A 17734-nucleotide genomic window follows, 5' to 3' on the forward strand; every position below is an offset into this window, starting at 1 on the left:
TTGGCTCTAAAAGTATTCATGGTTGGTGTTCAGCCCTTCAAAAAAGGTGCACTCTGTAAACACTGCTTCCTATTTGCCAAATCTAAGACTGGTAAAGGCTCACATCAGATGCTTGGATGTTTAGTTGCTTACTTCAGTTGTTTTGTTTTGCTGACTTCAAATATCATGATGGAAGACAGTATCATGTTACTACAGTGCAAAAATCTATGATGTTTACCAAAATACAAGACGGAAAAATCTTTCCAATTGACCAGTAATTGAATTTGCAAGATCACGAAGAAAGTATAACAAACCGAGAAATGTTGAAACCAATTGTTCAGGTTATTCTATTTTGTCTTATTCATTAACTAACCCTGCGGTGTCATCGTGAAAAAAGTGATCTCTTTGCGAAAAGCGATGAAAATGAAGGAGTATTCAGAGGGTTTTGGTGATTTGTGTGGGATTGCGGGAGCATTTCGAGTCATCTGCAAAAAATGAAAAATATGTGTCTCCTTTAGTGCAGAATGATATCATCGATAGCGTAAGCAATGTGATTCGGCACATAATTTTGAATAGAGTGAAAAATATAAAGTGTTTTCGGATATCGGCTGGGGAGACGAGTGATGTCAGTTCCAAATAACAACTTGTTCTCGTCATCCGTTTCTATGACAATCATTAAATAGAAGAAAAATTTTTGTGCTTCGATACTGCAAATGACTTCATTGGTGTGGGTCTTGCTAAGCAGATTTTTAGACTATGCTTAGATTTTGGATTAGACGTGAACAATTTATTTGGATTTACTATTGATGGATTAGTAATATGTCTGGTTTTTACAAGGGCGCTCAATCAGAAATACGACCAGTATCCACTTACCATTTACTCGCATTGGGCTTTGCATTGTTTGAACCTTGCCCTAGCAACTCGATATGAGATTTCTTAACCACCAATCTACAGCATTTCAATCCGCTCCCTCGTTTTATTCGCATTGTTTGAACCTTGCCCTGGCAAAGTCCTCAGACTGGACTCAATTCAAATATTGTATGGATACTTGCAAGAAGTTGTTATTTCTTCCTCTTCCCTGAAACGAACTAATTCATTAACTTCCGCTCTGTTCTGTCGGATACGAAAAAGCAAAAGTTCATTTGCTTTAGTGACACACGTTGTGTTGAAAAATATGATAGTGCTATCACTTTTCTGGAGCTTTTCCCTGATATTATCGGAGTAATGGAGAGATTGGAGGAAACTCAGACTGATTCTGGCCTAATGGTGAAAGCCAACTCTTTTGCAGCAGCCGTAACTGAGTTCAGCTTCATATTCTCTTTGATCCTTGTTGGAAAAAAAAGCTCGATTCTGATTTCAACTTCTGTTTCTCTGCAGAAGGAAAATTTAGATCTACTTACCTGCTGTGAACAAACTGATCTATGCAAGTCTGTATTAAAAGGGCTAGCGGAAGCAGATTTTCCTTCTATTTATGGAAAAGTAGTCCAGACAGTTGGAAGTGTACGGACACCCGCACCAATAACAAGACGTCATCGTCGGTCGTTCCCCTCTTCAGACACTTCTCTTTTTGTAAGGACTTTGTCTTTACCCCATACCTCCAACAGCTAGGTGAAGAACTCGATATGAGATGTTTAACCACCATTCTACAGCATTTCAAATCCAACTTCTGTTCCCTTGTTGATGCTGTATTAGCCGAGGTTGTGAAAAAGCTGCAAAAATATAAGCAGTTCTGTTTCTCTGAGACTAGTCTTCTTGCTGAGCTGAGTGTCTGGCAATTCAAATGGAGGTAAAACATGTCTTCGAAATCAGACAGGAGAGGGCAGGTTGAATGGTCTTGTACACATGTCTATCAATCGTGATGTCAAGGTAGATGTGTTTTAAGCGACTTTTGGAGGAAATCAAGACGGATTAAAATTTAAGAGTTTACAGTGATCATGTCGATTATGTCGAATACATTTACAGTGGACCATTTACAGTGATTGCAGTGAAGGATTTACATTGATTATATCGTTTTTCATTTAATTTAAAAATTAGAGCTTGTCAATTTTGTTAGCAGAACTCATATTTTTTTTTTTTTTTACTAACTTAGTAATAAATAAGCTCAAAAGGGGGACTATTACAGTAATATACCTATGTACTGTTAAGTTTCTGGACTTCCGGGAGCTTTTAGCTGGTGACCCCCCCCCCCTCCCTGAACATAGATTTTAAATATGCCGATGCTTTTTACTCTTAAAAAGGGATCTACAACTCTCAATTTTCAGTGGAACGAGCTTCTGGCAAAGTTTCTACATCTGGCAAAGTTCCAAGGCACAGTATGTGCCTTGGTTGTAGCATACTTTAGCACCAAATTTACCCTTATCTCATTTTGGCACCTTGTTTCTATTGGCTGTCTTTGGGTCCAAAAGATACCCTCATCTTTGGGGTCCTTGCTTGTGGAGCTGCATGGTTAAGCCCCAGGGCCATTTTTTATGCTTCATTATTCTGAGTGAATGGCCATCAAAAAATTTTGAATCTGATGGCAAAGGAAGCTGTGGAACTGCTTGAAGATTAAAAAAGGGTGTGGGAGAGGGGTGGGGCTTCTCATCCTTGTTTAATCAATTCCAAACCTCAAAAAGAGCCCAAGAACTTTCAATTTCCAAACTGTATGAGCATCTTCTCAAGTTTCTATGACCATCTATTCTATGCAAACTGGCAAAAAAAAAAAAAAAAAGAAAAAAAGCTATTTTGTTGCACGTGGGTTTCTATTAAATAATGACTTCTAACTCTTTCATGTATTTTTCGAAGACGGTAATTTGACCAATAATGTTGTATGATGTAATGATCTGACTTAACTCCACTCAAATTCAGGCACATGTGACCACGTTAAAGAACGGTAGTAAAGAACAATATGGCTTCAGTGTATTATTATTATTTTTTTCACCTAGCCACTTCATATGGCAGAAGTTGCCATAGAGACTTCAGAGGGAGCCTTCTTTCTAGTGCCCCTTTTAAGAGTTAAAAGTGAATGAAAGGTGACCAGCCCCCTCTTACGCGCCCTTTTGCTACACCACACCAAATAAATCTGATCAAAATTTTGGGATAACTATTTTGTTCAACATAATTGAAAGTCCAATAACTGTGCCTCCAGGGACGAAATAACCCCCACAGCCCTTGGGGTAAGGACTGTAAGTTATGAAGTTTGCCCAATGTTTACATTGATGTTTAATAAGCGTTTTAAGTCTTGGCCTTAGGCTAATCTCTCTCCCCGCCACTTTTTTTAGTCTTTTAGCAATGAAGCTGCTGCTCTTTTATCAAAGCAAAAGCGTTATTTGTTCCCAATTGAGGAAACTACACACGAAGTCGTCAATTTTGGAGTGTCCCATTGAAAAAATAAAGAACATTGGGATATTTGCACATATTGATGCAGGCAAAACTACAACAACTGAAAGGATGCTGTTTTACTCTGGGGTTTTGGATCGCACTGGAGAAGTCCACAAAGGAGACACAGTCATGGACTACATGGAACAGGAAAGAGCCAGAGGTAGCTAAGTTTTGTATGTAGTTTAATCTTCTTTGCTTGCTGTACATTTATTTTACAACTTAAGATTTACTATGGTTGTTGGCCTTCAGATTTGCCAGCTTGCTTCTTGTTTTTAAGAATTCAAGACTAAGCCAGTAAGGTTACAAGAAAATGGGTTACCCAAAAAAGATATTAAACGATGAAGTTCAAATGGTATCATGTGAATGATTAATTATTGGTGAAAACCATTTATTTTGTGCTTTGATGTTGTTGCTTCTCTAAGTTTCTTGTTCCTTTATCTTTTTTTTCCGTCAATATTTGTTTTATTCCAGGGAGCTGTCTAGTGGGCTTTTGGGCCATTTCCCACTGCCATGGTAAAACTCATAAAAATAGAAGAAATTGGTTATTATTTTTCTAATAGTATAATAACTAATATAATATATAATAATATTATAATATACAGCATAAAATAATATCATGAAATTTAATGACTGTAATAATGTTCTAACTGCAGACGAGTAAGCTGTCTACAGTAAGGTTTAAAGGACCGAAAAGTAAATGAGAAACAAACAATAATGAATTTTTACATTAACAAAACAATAGCGAGTGTAACAAGCAGGTTTAGCCTTGTACAAGTAAAAATAGGCAACTCAAGTTTAATTAAAATAAGAGATTTTTTCTTTTTTCAACAGACATTTTTTTAGTAACCAACATTTTGAAACATAATTTTCTTCGCCAGCAAGGAAAGTTCCGTGGGAACCTTAAGGAATTACTAAACGAATATAAGAATACTAGACATCTGGTGACTAATGTTCTTTTTAAAGATTTTAATAAGGTTTTGGATATGAGGTTTGTGGATCTGTAATGCTGCACTTATTAATCAATTTTGAATCGCATTTCCATCCATAGTGGTATGTAAAACAAATAGAAAAACCTGGAAAGAAAACAGAAAATGACGAGACAGAAAAAGCTAGAAAGGAAAGTTTCAATAAATAGAGTATAATCAAGCAAATGCTTTGCTCAAACACGAGGGAAAAACTCACAAGAACAGATAAAACCTGGGAGTCTAAATGCATTGATCCTGTTCAAACTTCTTGCTTAGGAAAAATTTTAAATTTTCTTTGTAAAACAGGTAACTAAGAAAGTTTTTAGTGTGTAGCAAGATATTGACAAGTATTTATTTTTGCGACAAATCTTGAATCAAGAAAATTAAAAGAGTTTAAGATTTACTATTGGTTGCAGTTAAAATTTTGTGTTCAAGAAATATAATTTTCGACGACATGCTGCAATTTTTGAATATTTTTCCAAAATCAAAACCTTTTCCAGTATAAAGTCTTAATCTGTAACTACGACTGTCTTCTATGTGTCTAGACGAACTAAATATAAAGAAAAAATGGTGAAGATGTTATTATGTTTTGGAGGAGGCTGTTGGCTCGGGTTATTTTAATTGTAGGTTTGTTCTTTACAAATATTCGTTGCTTTGACTGCTGTTGGTGCATTTGTAATTAGCCTTTGCAGGTCTGACGTAAATTAATATTGCTCTAACCTTGTTAAATAGGCTCTAGGCCGAGTAGTGCTTGCTAAATTTCTAACGCTGTTCCAGTTTTATTTCTGTTAATAATTTCTTTGTTGCTGTAAACAGTGGGTTAAATTCTATCAAGTTTCTATGGAACATGTCGAAAGAACTCCAGTATTTAGGTGTATAAAAGGTTATTTTGATAATTAATTTGATGATGCTGATTCGCTTGTGAATACTTTAGAAGAACAAAACGAAAGATTGGAGTCTTTACAGAAATGTCAAGCTCTAGGAGGGTTTCAGATTGACGTTGGTTGAAGTGAGTGTTTCAGTTAGAACACGCGCTTTAGCACCATCTGCTTGTTGCTGCTCTTTTGGAGAAAATTCCTATGTTGTTTGGAATAATTGTTGATATAGTAGTTTTGAGACCGTATCATTTATAATTAATTTATATTCTTTGTAGGCATTACAATAGTATCTGCAGCTATTACATTTCCTTGGTTGAATCACCGTGTAAATTTGATTGACACTCCCGGACACGTGGACTTTACAATTGAAGTAGAGCGTGCTCTTTGCGTCCTTGATGGAGGAATATGCATACTTGATGCTTCTGCTGGTACGTTGAACCTAAAATAGATTTTAGATTCGAAGGTGTTTACCGTTAAGATATCAATAAATTTAATTGATCAAACTAAAATGGAACAGAAAAAGCTAATATACGTCGGGAAACCCATTCTAATTTTTCTTATTCCAAATGTGTAACTTCTTTTAAAGTTTGAATTACCAATAAAAATAATATTTTCTAATAATTCTAAAACGGATTCAAATTTTCTCATTGAAAATCAATTTTATTTTGTAACTTCTAATTTGGTAAAAATTACGCAAGTTAATATACCTGTTACAACACGCTACCTCTGTCTCAGGGTTTTTGTACCTACTATTAAAACGCTTAGTCTTCCTTGAGAAACCCTTCACCACAGTAGACAGAATATACAGTAAGCTTATCGCAGATCATTTCTGGTCATCGTGAACAAAAAGCTCCTCCCACTTCTTTCTGCCTTAGCTTGTTTAGCCCGTTTTATAATGGGTTTTTGTCCGGGTTTTCGTACCAGTAAGCTTATCGCAGATCATTTCTGGTCATCGTGAACAAAAAGCTCCTCCCACTTCTTTCTGCCTTAGCTTGTTTAGCCCGTTTTATAATGGGTTTTTGTCCGGGTTTTTGTACCAGTAAGCTTATCGCAGATCATTTCTGGTCATCGTGAACAAAAAACTCCTCCCACTTCTTTCTGCCTTAGCTTGTTTAGCCTGTTTATAATGGGTTTTATAATGTCCGGGTTTTTATAATGGGAGAGATAGAGAATAATCATACTGTCTAATTATATAAACTGTGCCCTTCACTGAGAAAAACTACGTTGGGCAAGTTAAAATTAGATAGCGCTGATGGTTAGATGAAAGTTTTAAATTTTCAAAATCTTCAGTGCATACAATAATTCTTGAATTTGAGCAGACTGGAAGTCAAGCAATCTTTATTTAATTTCAAAACAATGTTTTAGGAGGTAGCCGGTAGCTGACATAGCACATTAATTGAAATGTGCAGGAAACGAGGATACCCAGTTTGTCCGTAAAGGCAAAAAATCACGTAAATTGTCAATACTTCTATTCGAATAATATCCCCCTCAACCATCCATCTAAAGTTCTTTCCAAGAATTCATATTATTAAATATTAAATTGTCAATCTACATTTCATTAGTTCTTTTTTAAATCTTGGTTTTCATGATGATTTTATTTCTTTTTGTTGATATCATGACAAATAGATACGCACTGCTCGAATTAAAAATTGTTTTCTGTAAAGCATAACTGACGGTTTCGTCTTTGAAGAATTAGGGGGCGTTAGATCTAGTCTTTTTGTTTTAATTTCTTTTCTTTTTTAATCTGACTTAGTTAATCCTTTTGATATATGATTGTTTTGTGTTTTATTTATTTGTTTGTAGTGGTCTGTGCTCGTTTTAAACTGGTCGAATTACTCGTCGTTTCAGGGTTGAAATTATTGAGTTTTGGCTTCTGATACACTGGAATCATCAAATTTTAAATGTCTTTATCATTACTGTATGGAACTTATTTTTCTTTTACAGTTCATAAGATTTGGATTTCTGCAGATTAATCAGAGGTCAAGACAAATACAGACTTAGTACCGACCATAATCCAGACAGTACAGATCGTAAAAGTCAGGCATCAAATTTATATATGGGAAATCAGTAAGATCTTAAATACCCCTAATAATAAACTACCCATTCAAAAAATAAAAAAAAACATGTGAATTATAACATATGATGAGTAGATATTATTTTTGATTTCCTATCATTTAAGTGCTCGATGTCAATATATGCATAGCAATAATTGAATCATAATGACTGCTTTCCGACCGGCATTTCTGTTGATTCATTAAGGTCGTCTTATGGGGATTCCCCTGTCTGCGCTAATTAATAAATTAATCAAAAAGGATTTTCCAAATCCTGAATCTCCGGTATTTTAGCTTTTTAAGTGACGGTGAGCAACAACGTCAGTTTTGAAGATAGATCTATGATTAACGTTAAATAAAGAAGTTTTTTCTAACTGAAAGTAAGGAGCAAAATTAAAACTCCAAACGAATTGAAATTATTCCGTATATAAAGGGGTTGCCCCCTCCTCAATACCTTGGTCTTTACGCTAAAGCTTCTAGGACTTTTAAAAAAGCTTAACGGCCCTTGTGTTTCAGGAGCCGTTCTTAGAAAATTGGGACAAACAGTGAAACTTTAGCCTAAAGAGCAAGTTATTGATGAGGGGGGTAACGTCCTCCTCAATACCTCTAAAAAATTCTGCTTTTTAGAATTTTGATTACTAGTGAGCCGAGTGGCTCCTTACTTACAGTTCGTTATCATGAACTGTTTGATTTTACTAGCCATAGCTCTACTTTGCCTGGTAGAACAAAAAGCAGATACGCTACCACCCAAGTTGTTATGAAGTCATAAATCAGTGCTTCAATGAATAACGCTCTTAAGGGAGAACATTCATCCATAAACTTTTGATCCAGATTCAAAATAATTTTGACGCACTAAACTGGAGTATTATATGTAGAGTAGTTTTTAAGACAGAAAATCACCTCTTGTCGTTCCCTAAATCTTGGCAATGACCTTGTGAAACCGTAGATGAAATTTTTATCGGCAAAGCATTTTTTTGAGAAAGCATAATTGGAAAATAGTTTTTCAGTAAAAGAGACTTACACTTGATTCTCATTTGGAAATTTGAAAGTTATCACATCTGTTTAATCAAATTTATAGAGGTTTTTAATCAATCTGGAGCAATGGTGGATCCAGGTGGGGGGGGGCGAGGGGGCCCCCCTAGCGTAGTCTAAAGTAGTGTAGTTTACTTAATTAACTCAAGTTTGCGTTAATTAAACTTGCTCCTAACACAAGCTTATCGGATCGACCTATTTTGCCCCCCCCCTAAATTTTTTGTCAGATCAACCTATTTTGCGCCCCCCGCCCCCCTAAAAAAATCCTGGATCTGCCCCTGATCTGGAGTTATGTTAAAATGTATTTAGAGGTAAATAACTCTGAAATTGATAAAGTTATGTGGAGTATTTCTTAGGGTCAAATGGACATGTATTAAGGTTATCGTTCACGTTCAAATTACTGAATCATTAACATTAGCACACCTTGTATTTAAAATTTATTTTTTAATTATCCACTTATCCTAGTTTCGGCAGCTAGTTTCGGCAGACATTTATGGTTCTTTACTTAATTTTACTGGATTAGGTTTTAACTAGCCCAGGGATCTGTCAGACAACATGCATAAAAAAGAAAACAGCGTAGCGTATACTTTTTGCGAGAACCATAGGAAATGTATCTTACTCTCCGTCGCCTAAAACATAATTCTATCCTCCCCCTTCCTCTTGAAAACAATTATTTGTTTAAGGATAGAATTATGGATAGAATTCTAACCTGGCCGTAATTTCTTAGATTTTTTTTCAAGCCAATATATCTATCATAACAAAATAATGTTCCTATTTCAAGCAATTTTTATATTTGTATATTAAGAAGCTTGAAACACATAATAAAGGCCCCCCCCCCAGAAAATTTTAATAAACCTGGCCTTAACTTTTTAGGTGTTCTTTTTTAAGTATATAGATATACTGTACCAAAATAATGACCGTATACACATGAAAAACTACCTTCAGCTCCCTTGTTTTCGATAATCTCCTAGTTATCCTGGATCATTTTGAATTAAAATTCTTCGATTATAGGCTGCATCATGTAGGCCACTATTTCTAGCTATAGAAGAGATAAGTTACTCAGTTGCTATTTAGTGCCGTGCAATTGACAGACAGATAAATGTGTAGAAAAGGCAAAAGAAGTACGTTAAATGTCTTCAAATAAAATGTTAATACTAATTTTTCGTTTTACAAATGGGTCGCAAAAAGACAACAGTTACATCTCCGTATAATATTAAAAAAAAAATCTTTCCGGTTACATTCAAAAAGCGGAAAATAGAAATATTTGAAAGCCAGTTAAAAAAACGCTTTTATGCAAACCTGATTTTTCTTTTTCAATGATTTCTTTTTTCCCAACGCATATTAGCGTGCTTGGGACGATCCAAGAAACACGCATCACATATTGATATACTTTACGAGAAAAAAAAAGAAAAAAACTTACTCCTCCCCCTCTCTACTAAACAAATAATCAAAATTAACCTAAAATTATTATGTTTACTGGGAACTTAAATAAATCCCGCACTCGTACTCTACAAGTCATTATACTTCCTGAGACATACCGACACTCAACCAATCGAACACAAACTTATTTCTCTTTTAACAACTCAGAAGTATATCCTCACTCTTAAATCAATCGCTCATCCTACCTCTAGAATATTGGTTAAAAGAAATACATCGCAAAGAAGCACGGAATTCCTCAAGGGCCTTCTTAACTTTTGCTTCTGCCGGAAGCTTGTTATTACAATTGGTTGATTGTGCTGCGTGGAAAGGTTAAATAGAACTATTTTCCAGAAATAAGGAAAAGCTAAGAATTTCAACCACCATTTGAAGAAGAAAATTAAATGGGCAACGAAGCACGAAACTTTATCTAATTTAGAATGATAGAGGAATGATTTAATACACGTGGTCCTAAGCCTCATAGTTTTGTTCTATGGATCCTTTTTTGGTAAAAATGACGGTCTCATTTTCAGAATAAACATTTCAAGTGCAAGGAATAAAACAGCCAATGCCCAGTTAGCTAATATTGAACTAATATACAGTTGTAGTGTCCTCCTAAGTTTGTCTTAATATTTAATATCCAAAATTTTTCCTATATAAACCTATAGATGCAACTTTATCAATGAACTGATCTAGATCATTTTACCTTTCAGGCGTACAAGCTCAAACTGTTACTGTTTGGTCACAAGCGTCTCGTCACAGCGTTCCATATATATTCTATTTGAATAAAATGGATAAACCTAATGCAAGTGTTGATTTATGTCTGAGTACAATACAGAAGAAGCTTCGTGCGAATCCTCTTTTGACCCAGATTCCCCTATCTCTTCATGGTCAGTTTAATGGATTCGTTGATCTCATCAATAAACGTGTCCATACCTGGGGACAAGACCCAAGTGGTCGGTCTTTTGAATCAACCGCTCTCAGTGAGCAAATGCATGGCGAAGTTTTTGAAAAAGCTATGAAAGAGAGAAACAATCTCATTGAATCTATCTGTGATATTGATGATACTCTTGCAGGTTGTGTTATTGAAAGATTCAGTATCGAAGATACAACACCTGAGGAGATAGATATGGCCCTAAAAAGGGTTACTCTAGCTAGGACTGGTGTACCTGTTTTTTGCGGAAGTTCTTACAAAAACGTGGGTGTCCAGCCTTTATTAGATGCTGTCACTAAATATTTGCCAAATCCTGTAGAAAGAGGTCGAGATTACAGCAAACCTTTTGACAACCATATGTGTGCTATGACTTTTAAAATTATTCACGATAAACACAAAGGCCCTTTGACATTTTTCCGAGTATTTTCTGGTGAGTTAAAACAGAACCAAAGGGTCCATAACCTCACACGTGATGGAACGACTAAATTGATGAAAGTAATGGTACCATTTGCCGATGAATATGTCGAAGTTCCTCACGTCAGTAACGGAAATATTGCTATCGTTAGTGGTCTAAGAGGAGTGACTACAGGCGACATCTTAACGTCAAGTCAGTCGGCTTTCCACTATGCTCAGAAGCATCTTTTGAAATCTGAAGGTGAAGTTCGGAGAGAGTTTTTTATCGGACCAAGTGTTCCTGATCCCGTATTCTTTTCTTCAATAGAAGCTTCAAGTTTATCAGAACAAAAAGCTTTAGAAACAGCCTTGGAGTGTATCAAACTGGAGGATCCTACCTTAAAAGTGAAGTTTGACCAAGAAACAGGACAAACTATCTTGGGAGGCATGGGAGAACTCCATTTGGAAATAATCAAAGACAGATTAGAAAAAGAGTATAAATGCCATGTGAATCTTGGCCCAATGCAAGTTGCTTATAGAGAATATATAATGAACTGTGGAAGAAAAAAATATGAATATAACAAAGTGGTCGGTAGTACAAAAATACGAGTTACCATAGATTTATCAATAAGTGAGCTGGACTATCCAGGAGATAAAAATGAGATCTATGTAGTAAAAGAGAAAGAAAATCTTGATAACATAACTCGTATCACCCCTACAACGATGTCAGCTATTAAGGATGGCATTGAAATGGGTCTATCTATGGGACCTAGATCAGGATCTCCACTGTCAGGTGTAAAGGTAGGAATGATTTGCATTGAGCTTTCTATTTTTTTTTTTTTTATCTTAGAAAGATCGAGAGGTTCTCGTAACTGCCTCGCAGCGCGGAAATAGTTTAGAGTTAGTTATAAAGTAAGGTATATCTTGTGGGGACATGGCAGATCACTTCATTAAAACGGTTTTTGTCAAAAGTTACAGTTTCTTAAAATAAGGATCTGAAATTTAGGAGGGGTTCGACGAGTTGATTGACCTTGCATCTTAATGTAAAAGCTTGGTTTCACTCTTAAGTAGGTATTGAAGAGGGCTTCATTAAAATGATCACTAATCCGAGCTTGGGTCTCTTCAGATAATTCTTTTTTCCTTTAACGTTCAATTTACATATTGATTCTAAGAATTTTGCATTCCCAAGAGAAATGAACGAAACCGAATTTGTTTTGGCTTCTTTTCAGATAATGTTCAGTAATATCTTCAGTAACGTTCAGTATGGTTAGCCTCTTTCTCCTAAAAAAATAAAAAAATTTGTCTTAGAATAGCATAATTTTGCTAAAATTCCGCGTATGATAAAATTATAGTACGAGTAATGGGTTGCTATATTGGGGAATCTTTACAAGGGTTGTATGTGTCTGTGTGTGTGTGGTACTGACTGGACAGTGTACCTAAAGCAAGTTGTGTTGCTGATTTTTCATCCTGAAATGAAATATATTGGTTAAAAATACGCACGTTTTTATATGCAACAGCTTCGTTTTTATGTTAGCATTTTATAAAGGATTTTTCATCCTGAAATGAAATATATTGGTTAAAAATACGTACGTTTTTTTATGCAACAGATAAAAAGATACTCCCGCCTATAAGCTTTGAACTTTAATTTTGGATAGACTTGCATATGTTTTCTATTCAAAATAACTTGATCTTTAGGTAAAAGGTGTTGAAAAACTAATCACGTTAAACCTTTCAGAAGATTGTCATCTTTCTTGTTATTTTTTCGACGCACTTTCAAAATACTTAATATCAAAGTTGCCAAAAGTACTATGAAGTACGAGTAAAAGCTGCAAATGTACCATGCAATATGCAAAACCTTTACATATACACTGGGTAGGATAGGGTCCTTTTTATGTTAGCATTTTATAAATGATTTTTCATCCTGAAATGAAATATATTGGTTAAAAATACGCACGTTTTTTTATGCAACAGATAAAAAGATAAGAAATAGACTTACCGGAATTATGCTTCGTTGAAAAGCTATATTACTCCCGCCTATAAGCTTTGAACTTTAATTTTGGATAGACTTGCATACGTTTTCTATTCAAAAACAACTTGATCTTTAGGTAAAAGGTGTTGAAAAACTAATCACGTTAAGCCTTTCAGAAGATTGTCATCTTTCTTGTTATTTTGTCGACGCACTTTCAAAATACTTAATATTAAAGTTGCCAAAAGTACTATGAAACGAGAAGTACTGTTTGATATCAAGCTAAATTTTAAAAAGAACTATTTTCATTTACTATAAAAAAGGTTTCAAATATCAAAACATAAAATCGGTATGATTTGAGTAAAAGCTGCAAATGTACCATGCAATATGCAAAACCTTTACATATACACAGGGTAGGATAGGGTGCTTTTTATGTTAGCATTTTATAAATTATGAGATTTAATTAAGTGGCTAATTAAAAAAATACAACGTCTAAATTTTTTTTAAAAAAAGTAAAAAGTCACGTTAAACCTAAAACCAGCAGAAATAAAGTAAAAAAATAGTTCGAACTTAAAACAAACAGAAATTAATATGAATAAATGAACGAAAACCAAAATCTACAAATATTAAGATGAATAACCGCATCACACAAAGATAATAGACACTGCCTTGGATTAATAGGTGAAACAAAAAACAACCAGAAATAAAAATGTATAATCAAAATAAGCTCAAAATGAACAGAAATAGCTACAAAACTTCGCAGTTTGTATTTCGAGCTATGGGTTTTTTTTTTTTTTTTTTTTTTATAACATCGGCCAAAAGCACAATAATATCACAAGGCTAATGAAGACCCCCCCCCTCTTAAAGGCTTTAGTGTCAAATACATTTTACTGAAAATGACATGTTTGAACCATTTGGTTTTTATTTGTCGAAACATAAACAACAAAAGGAAGAAATTAACGGTAATAATCAAGACTACAGGAAAGAAAAAAAAAACACTTCTTAGAATAATTGCTTTTGTGACAGTTTAATTGCACTGTTTAAAAAAACCGTTTTGTCAAAACTTTTCCTGTTGATTCTCTTTTATTCAAATATATAGGAAATTGATGCATAGATAAAACTTTTAAAATGAACCATTGGTAGTTTTTGAAGCATTCTGTTTGGTTTGTTGAAGTGATATTTTGAATTGAAGAATCAATAAATGATTAAACTGATTTGCTATACATTTCGAAAGAATGTATTTAAAAGAAGAGATTCTTAATAAAAATTTACTGTACATCAGATTTTTGAAACTAGATTGATTGTTTAAAAGACAATGACATTAATTCCTGAAGGTCTTTGTAACCTCTGATTTTTGAATGTTACAACGATAAAAGAGAACTGTTTAACACAATATTTAATTTTCAGTTAAGTGCAAACGCCAATTTGCCCTTTAGGAAGTTTAGTGTGTGTGGGGGGGGGGGGGTGGTAACTACTCTTATTTGCGTTGATTTTATTTCGATTTATGCTTAATTTGATGATTCATTTTTATTTCTGGTTGTTTGGGTTTCATCTATTCATCCATAGTAGTATCTGTTGTCATTGTTTAATTTGATTATTCGTTTCAATATCTGTCCGTTTTAGGTTTCATTTATTCACTCATAGAAAATTCTGTTCATTTTGAGTTTGAACTACGTACGTTCTAACATGGCTTTTACTATTCCCTGAAAAACTTTTTTTGGTAAGTTTTTTTTTTAAATTGATTTTTATAGACATAATTATTTAAAAGCTAATTCAACGACAAATTTAAATTTAAAAAAATGCATCATAATATAACTCCTCCCCTGCAAGCCTCTAAGGCTAATGCGAATTCGGGGCTTGTGATAGACATTTTTCGAAATAAATATCTTATCTGAATGCAGGCAGAAAATAAAGAAGAAGAAGGAGAAACAAAAAAACTAAACTAAAACAAACACGCACACGAAAAAAGAAAATAACAAACAGCCAACGAAAATAACAGATTGACATGCGCAACGAAAATAACAATTTGTCCAAAAATATAATTTTTTTTGCAACTTCTCTGAAGGCACCAAAGGAGTGACACTTTTTAGCTAACTCAGGCAGAATATTCCAAACAGCACGAGAGGCAGCCAAGCAATTGAATTCAAATCTGACTGATGGAGCATGGAGTGAATGGAATTCGATTGTGGCCAGAACTAATAAGATGATATATGGAATGATTGGAGACAAGAGATGGACTAGTTCTGAGGGCCACGGGAACATCACTGTGAAGTTGAACAAAAACAAAGGACATACATGAAAGAATTTAGAGAGACTACAAATCAAATAACAGCTTATCAAAAGAGCTATTTGCTTCAAGGTTAAGGTTCCCGCTCTCTTATATACTTTAGAGAGCGGTGTCATTGACATCTATTTAGTTGGGCAATAAGAGGCACGCAAGACTGAATTAAACAACGGCGCAAGATTTATAAATCGACCCAGGAATAATATGTTTCAGCTTCCTAATAATTCCAAGATTCCTTGATATCTTTATTTAAATCGGATTAACATGATGCTTGAAGGCAAGCCTGAGAAATTCGTGAGATGATGAGGAAGCTTGGGTTAGCATTATTTAAGGTAAGGCAATTAGTGTAGAGCCATACAACTACTCTCTCAGACAAAAAAAATCAATCTGATACGGATCTCAAGCTCCATTTTGACAAAAGTGCCGAGGACACTGTCGCCAGTAAAAGTAACTGGTGTCCTCGTCTATTGAGGGGGATCTACATTTTTGGGAATGAACAGATTTGGGATGATATAGACGGCAACAAACTGTTTGTTTCAAGTTCATAACCACAACAATAAAATCACTACCATGATTTAGGAGCAGAACTGGCCGTAGAACCGAAACTTGTTGAATATTTGTTAAGTTTTTCTGCTTAATAACTAAAATATAGGATTGTAGTTCAAATCTTATGCAGAATTGGAATATTTTCATAAACAATTAGATATAGAATGTTTTTATAGATATTAGGCCTAACCCATACCTGTAATTCATATGAAGGTAAAATTTTGAGAAAAAACCTTTAAACTACATCTTTACTGCCAAAATCGGGGTGGATTTTCATTCATATGGATTGAAAATGGTTTTTGCTTTAGTCATTTTGAGTACCCTCACGTTCCTTGGCCTAATAACTTAGGATGTAAGTTCCAAACCGTTCAAAAAAAGAAAAAAAAAGCAACACACAGTTTCAGCGATTTTTGGAGAAGCCCTGCCCCCTGACTAATTCTTTACATTAGGTTCTCCTTGGTCCAGTTGCTTATGGGTTTGAGTTTCAAATTTATTAGAAACAACTAAATTTTTTTTTACCCATTTCCGGGTCCCCTAACACCCTCTCCGTCAAAATAAAACGTATCATCCTCTTAGCCCAGGCAACGATCCTTGAAAGTTGCAAGTAAATCAGAGAAAAATTGGGTCGATATTCTGAGTAGGACCTGTGTCCCTAAGCTTTGTTTCTTACGTTAGGGTCTACCTGCCCCAGGGCGTCATGTTTTTAAGTTTTAATCCGTGTAGTAAGCAAAAGAAATGTGTTGGTCCTTTTTCGTGCCCTGGTTTATGGAGGCCCATGCTCTCAATCTAAAATTAATGTGTATATTAAGCTTCCTTTGTTCCAGGGACTTACGATTTGATTTCAAAGCCGATCAGAATAAAAGCTACCCATTAACTATATCTTTTGCGCTTAGTTATGCTTTCAGTATAGGACTATAAGACTTTAGCGCAAAGAGCGAAGGGTTAAGAACGTGACAGCCCCCCTGATATACGAAATAATTTCTATTCGTTTTTAAGTTTTATTGTCACTTTACTTTCATTTGAATTTTTTTTTTCGTTTAATTGCAGCAATAAAGTGGTCATGGTATGCCCTTGGAACAATAAGAGTCTAATAAACAAGTTTTCTCTTGTAGAATTAAAGAGCTAAATAAAAAATAAAAAAAAAAGAATAAAAATTAATCTAAATATAGAAATGGTAAGGGGTTACCACCCTCCTGCATTCCGTTGCCCTTTATACCAAATTTTGACTTTTTTTCACGATGCTGCGAAATTGAATGTACTCATTTAGGTGTAATTGCTTTACTGAATAACATTTTGTCTTCAATTTTTTTGAAAAATAATATTTAAATTAAAAAAATGAAAATACTATTTAACTGTATTTCTCACATTCTACAGTGCTTTCAAAAGAGTGTATCCTAAGCTTTACTGCAAATAGCGAGGGTTTTGAAGATGGTGGAAGCCCCCCCCCCATACTTAGGATATTTTCTAGTAATTTTTAAGTTTTTAACCTTATTTTCATGCGACACTTTTTTTTAAATTTAATTTCCGCCCGTTTTGAATTGGTTTGTAGCTAGAAAATTATTGACTGTAAAATCATGTGAGGTCGAAACGCACCGCAGCATGGATACATGCACTTGGCAAGGAGTTGACCCTTATAGAAGTTTTCGATGCCTTAAACAGAATGGCTTTTTCATGGCTATTACGTTTTGGACATTTTAGCCTAATTCAGGCAAAATCGTCACTCCGTGGTACAGAATGGCGGATATCAGCAGTTTTTTGAGGCGTGATGTGTTATCCTACTTCTGAAATAGCACAAAAATGGTTCAGATACTCCCAAACGTAGCCCGAGTATAGACCAGAGTAATGATGTATAAAATGTTATGATAATAATAATAAATAAATAATAACAGAGTAGATGTAGTGATATATAACAATAATAACATGTTAAACC

General features: G+C 34.5%; 1 protein-coding gene across 4 annotated transcripts in view; it reads left to right on the forward strand.

The window, feature by feature from the left end:
• Nucleotides 1–17734, forward strand: part of mRRF2 (mitochondrial ribosome recycling factor 2) — a 45491-nt gene that overhangs the window by 19327 nt on the left and 8430 nt on the right. For 2 of the 4 annotated variants that reach the window (XM_089090769.1, XM_089090768.1), the window contains exons 2-4: nt 3248–3499; nt 5458–5610; nt 10395–11809. In XM_089090769.1, the coding sequence (XP_088946895.1) occupies nt 3250–3499; nt 5458–5610; nt 10395–11809 (1818 nt within the window). In that variant the 5' untranslated portion in view covers nt 3248–3249. Of the gene's footprint in view, nt 1–3239; nt 3500–5457; nt 5611–10394; nt 11810–17734 lie in introns of all 4 variants that reach the window. The other 2 variants (XM_089090766.1, XM_089090767.1) reach the window with 1 other exon arrangement.

Source organism: Artemia sp. Qi Xiang Cuo, chromosome 6, assembly GCF_049724085.1.
Source record: "Artemia sp. Qi Xiang Cuo chromosome 6, ASM4972408v1, whole genome shotgun sequence".
In the NCBI taxonomy this organism is placed as follows: Eukaryota; Metazoa; Arthropoda; class Branchiopoda; order Anostraca; family Artemiidae; genus Artemia; species Artemia sp. Qi Xiang Cuo.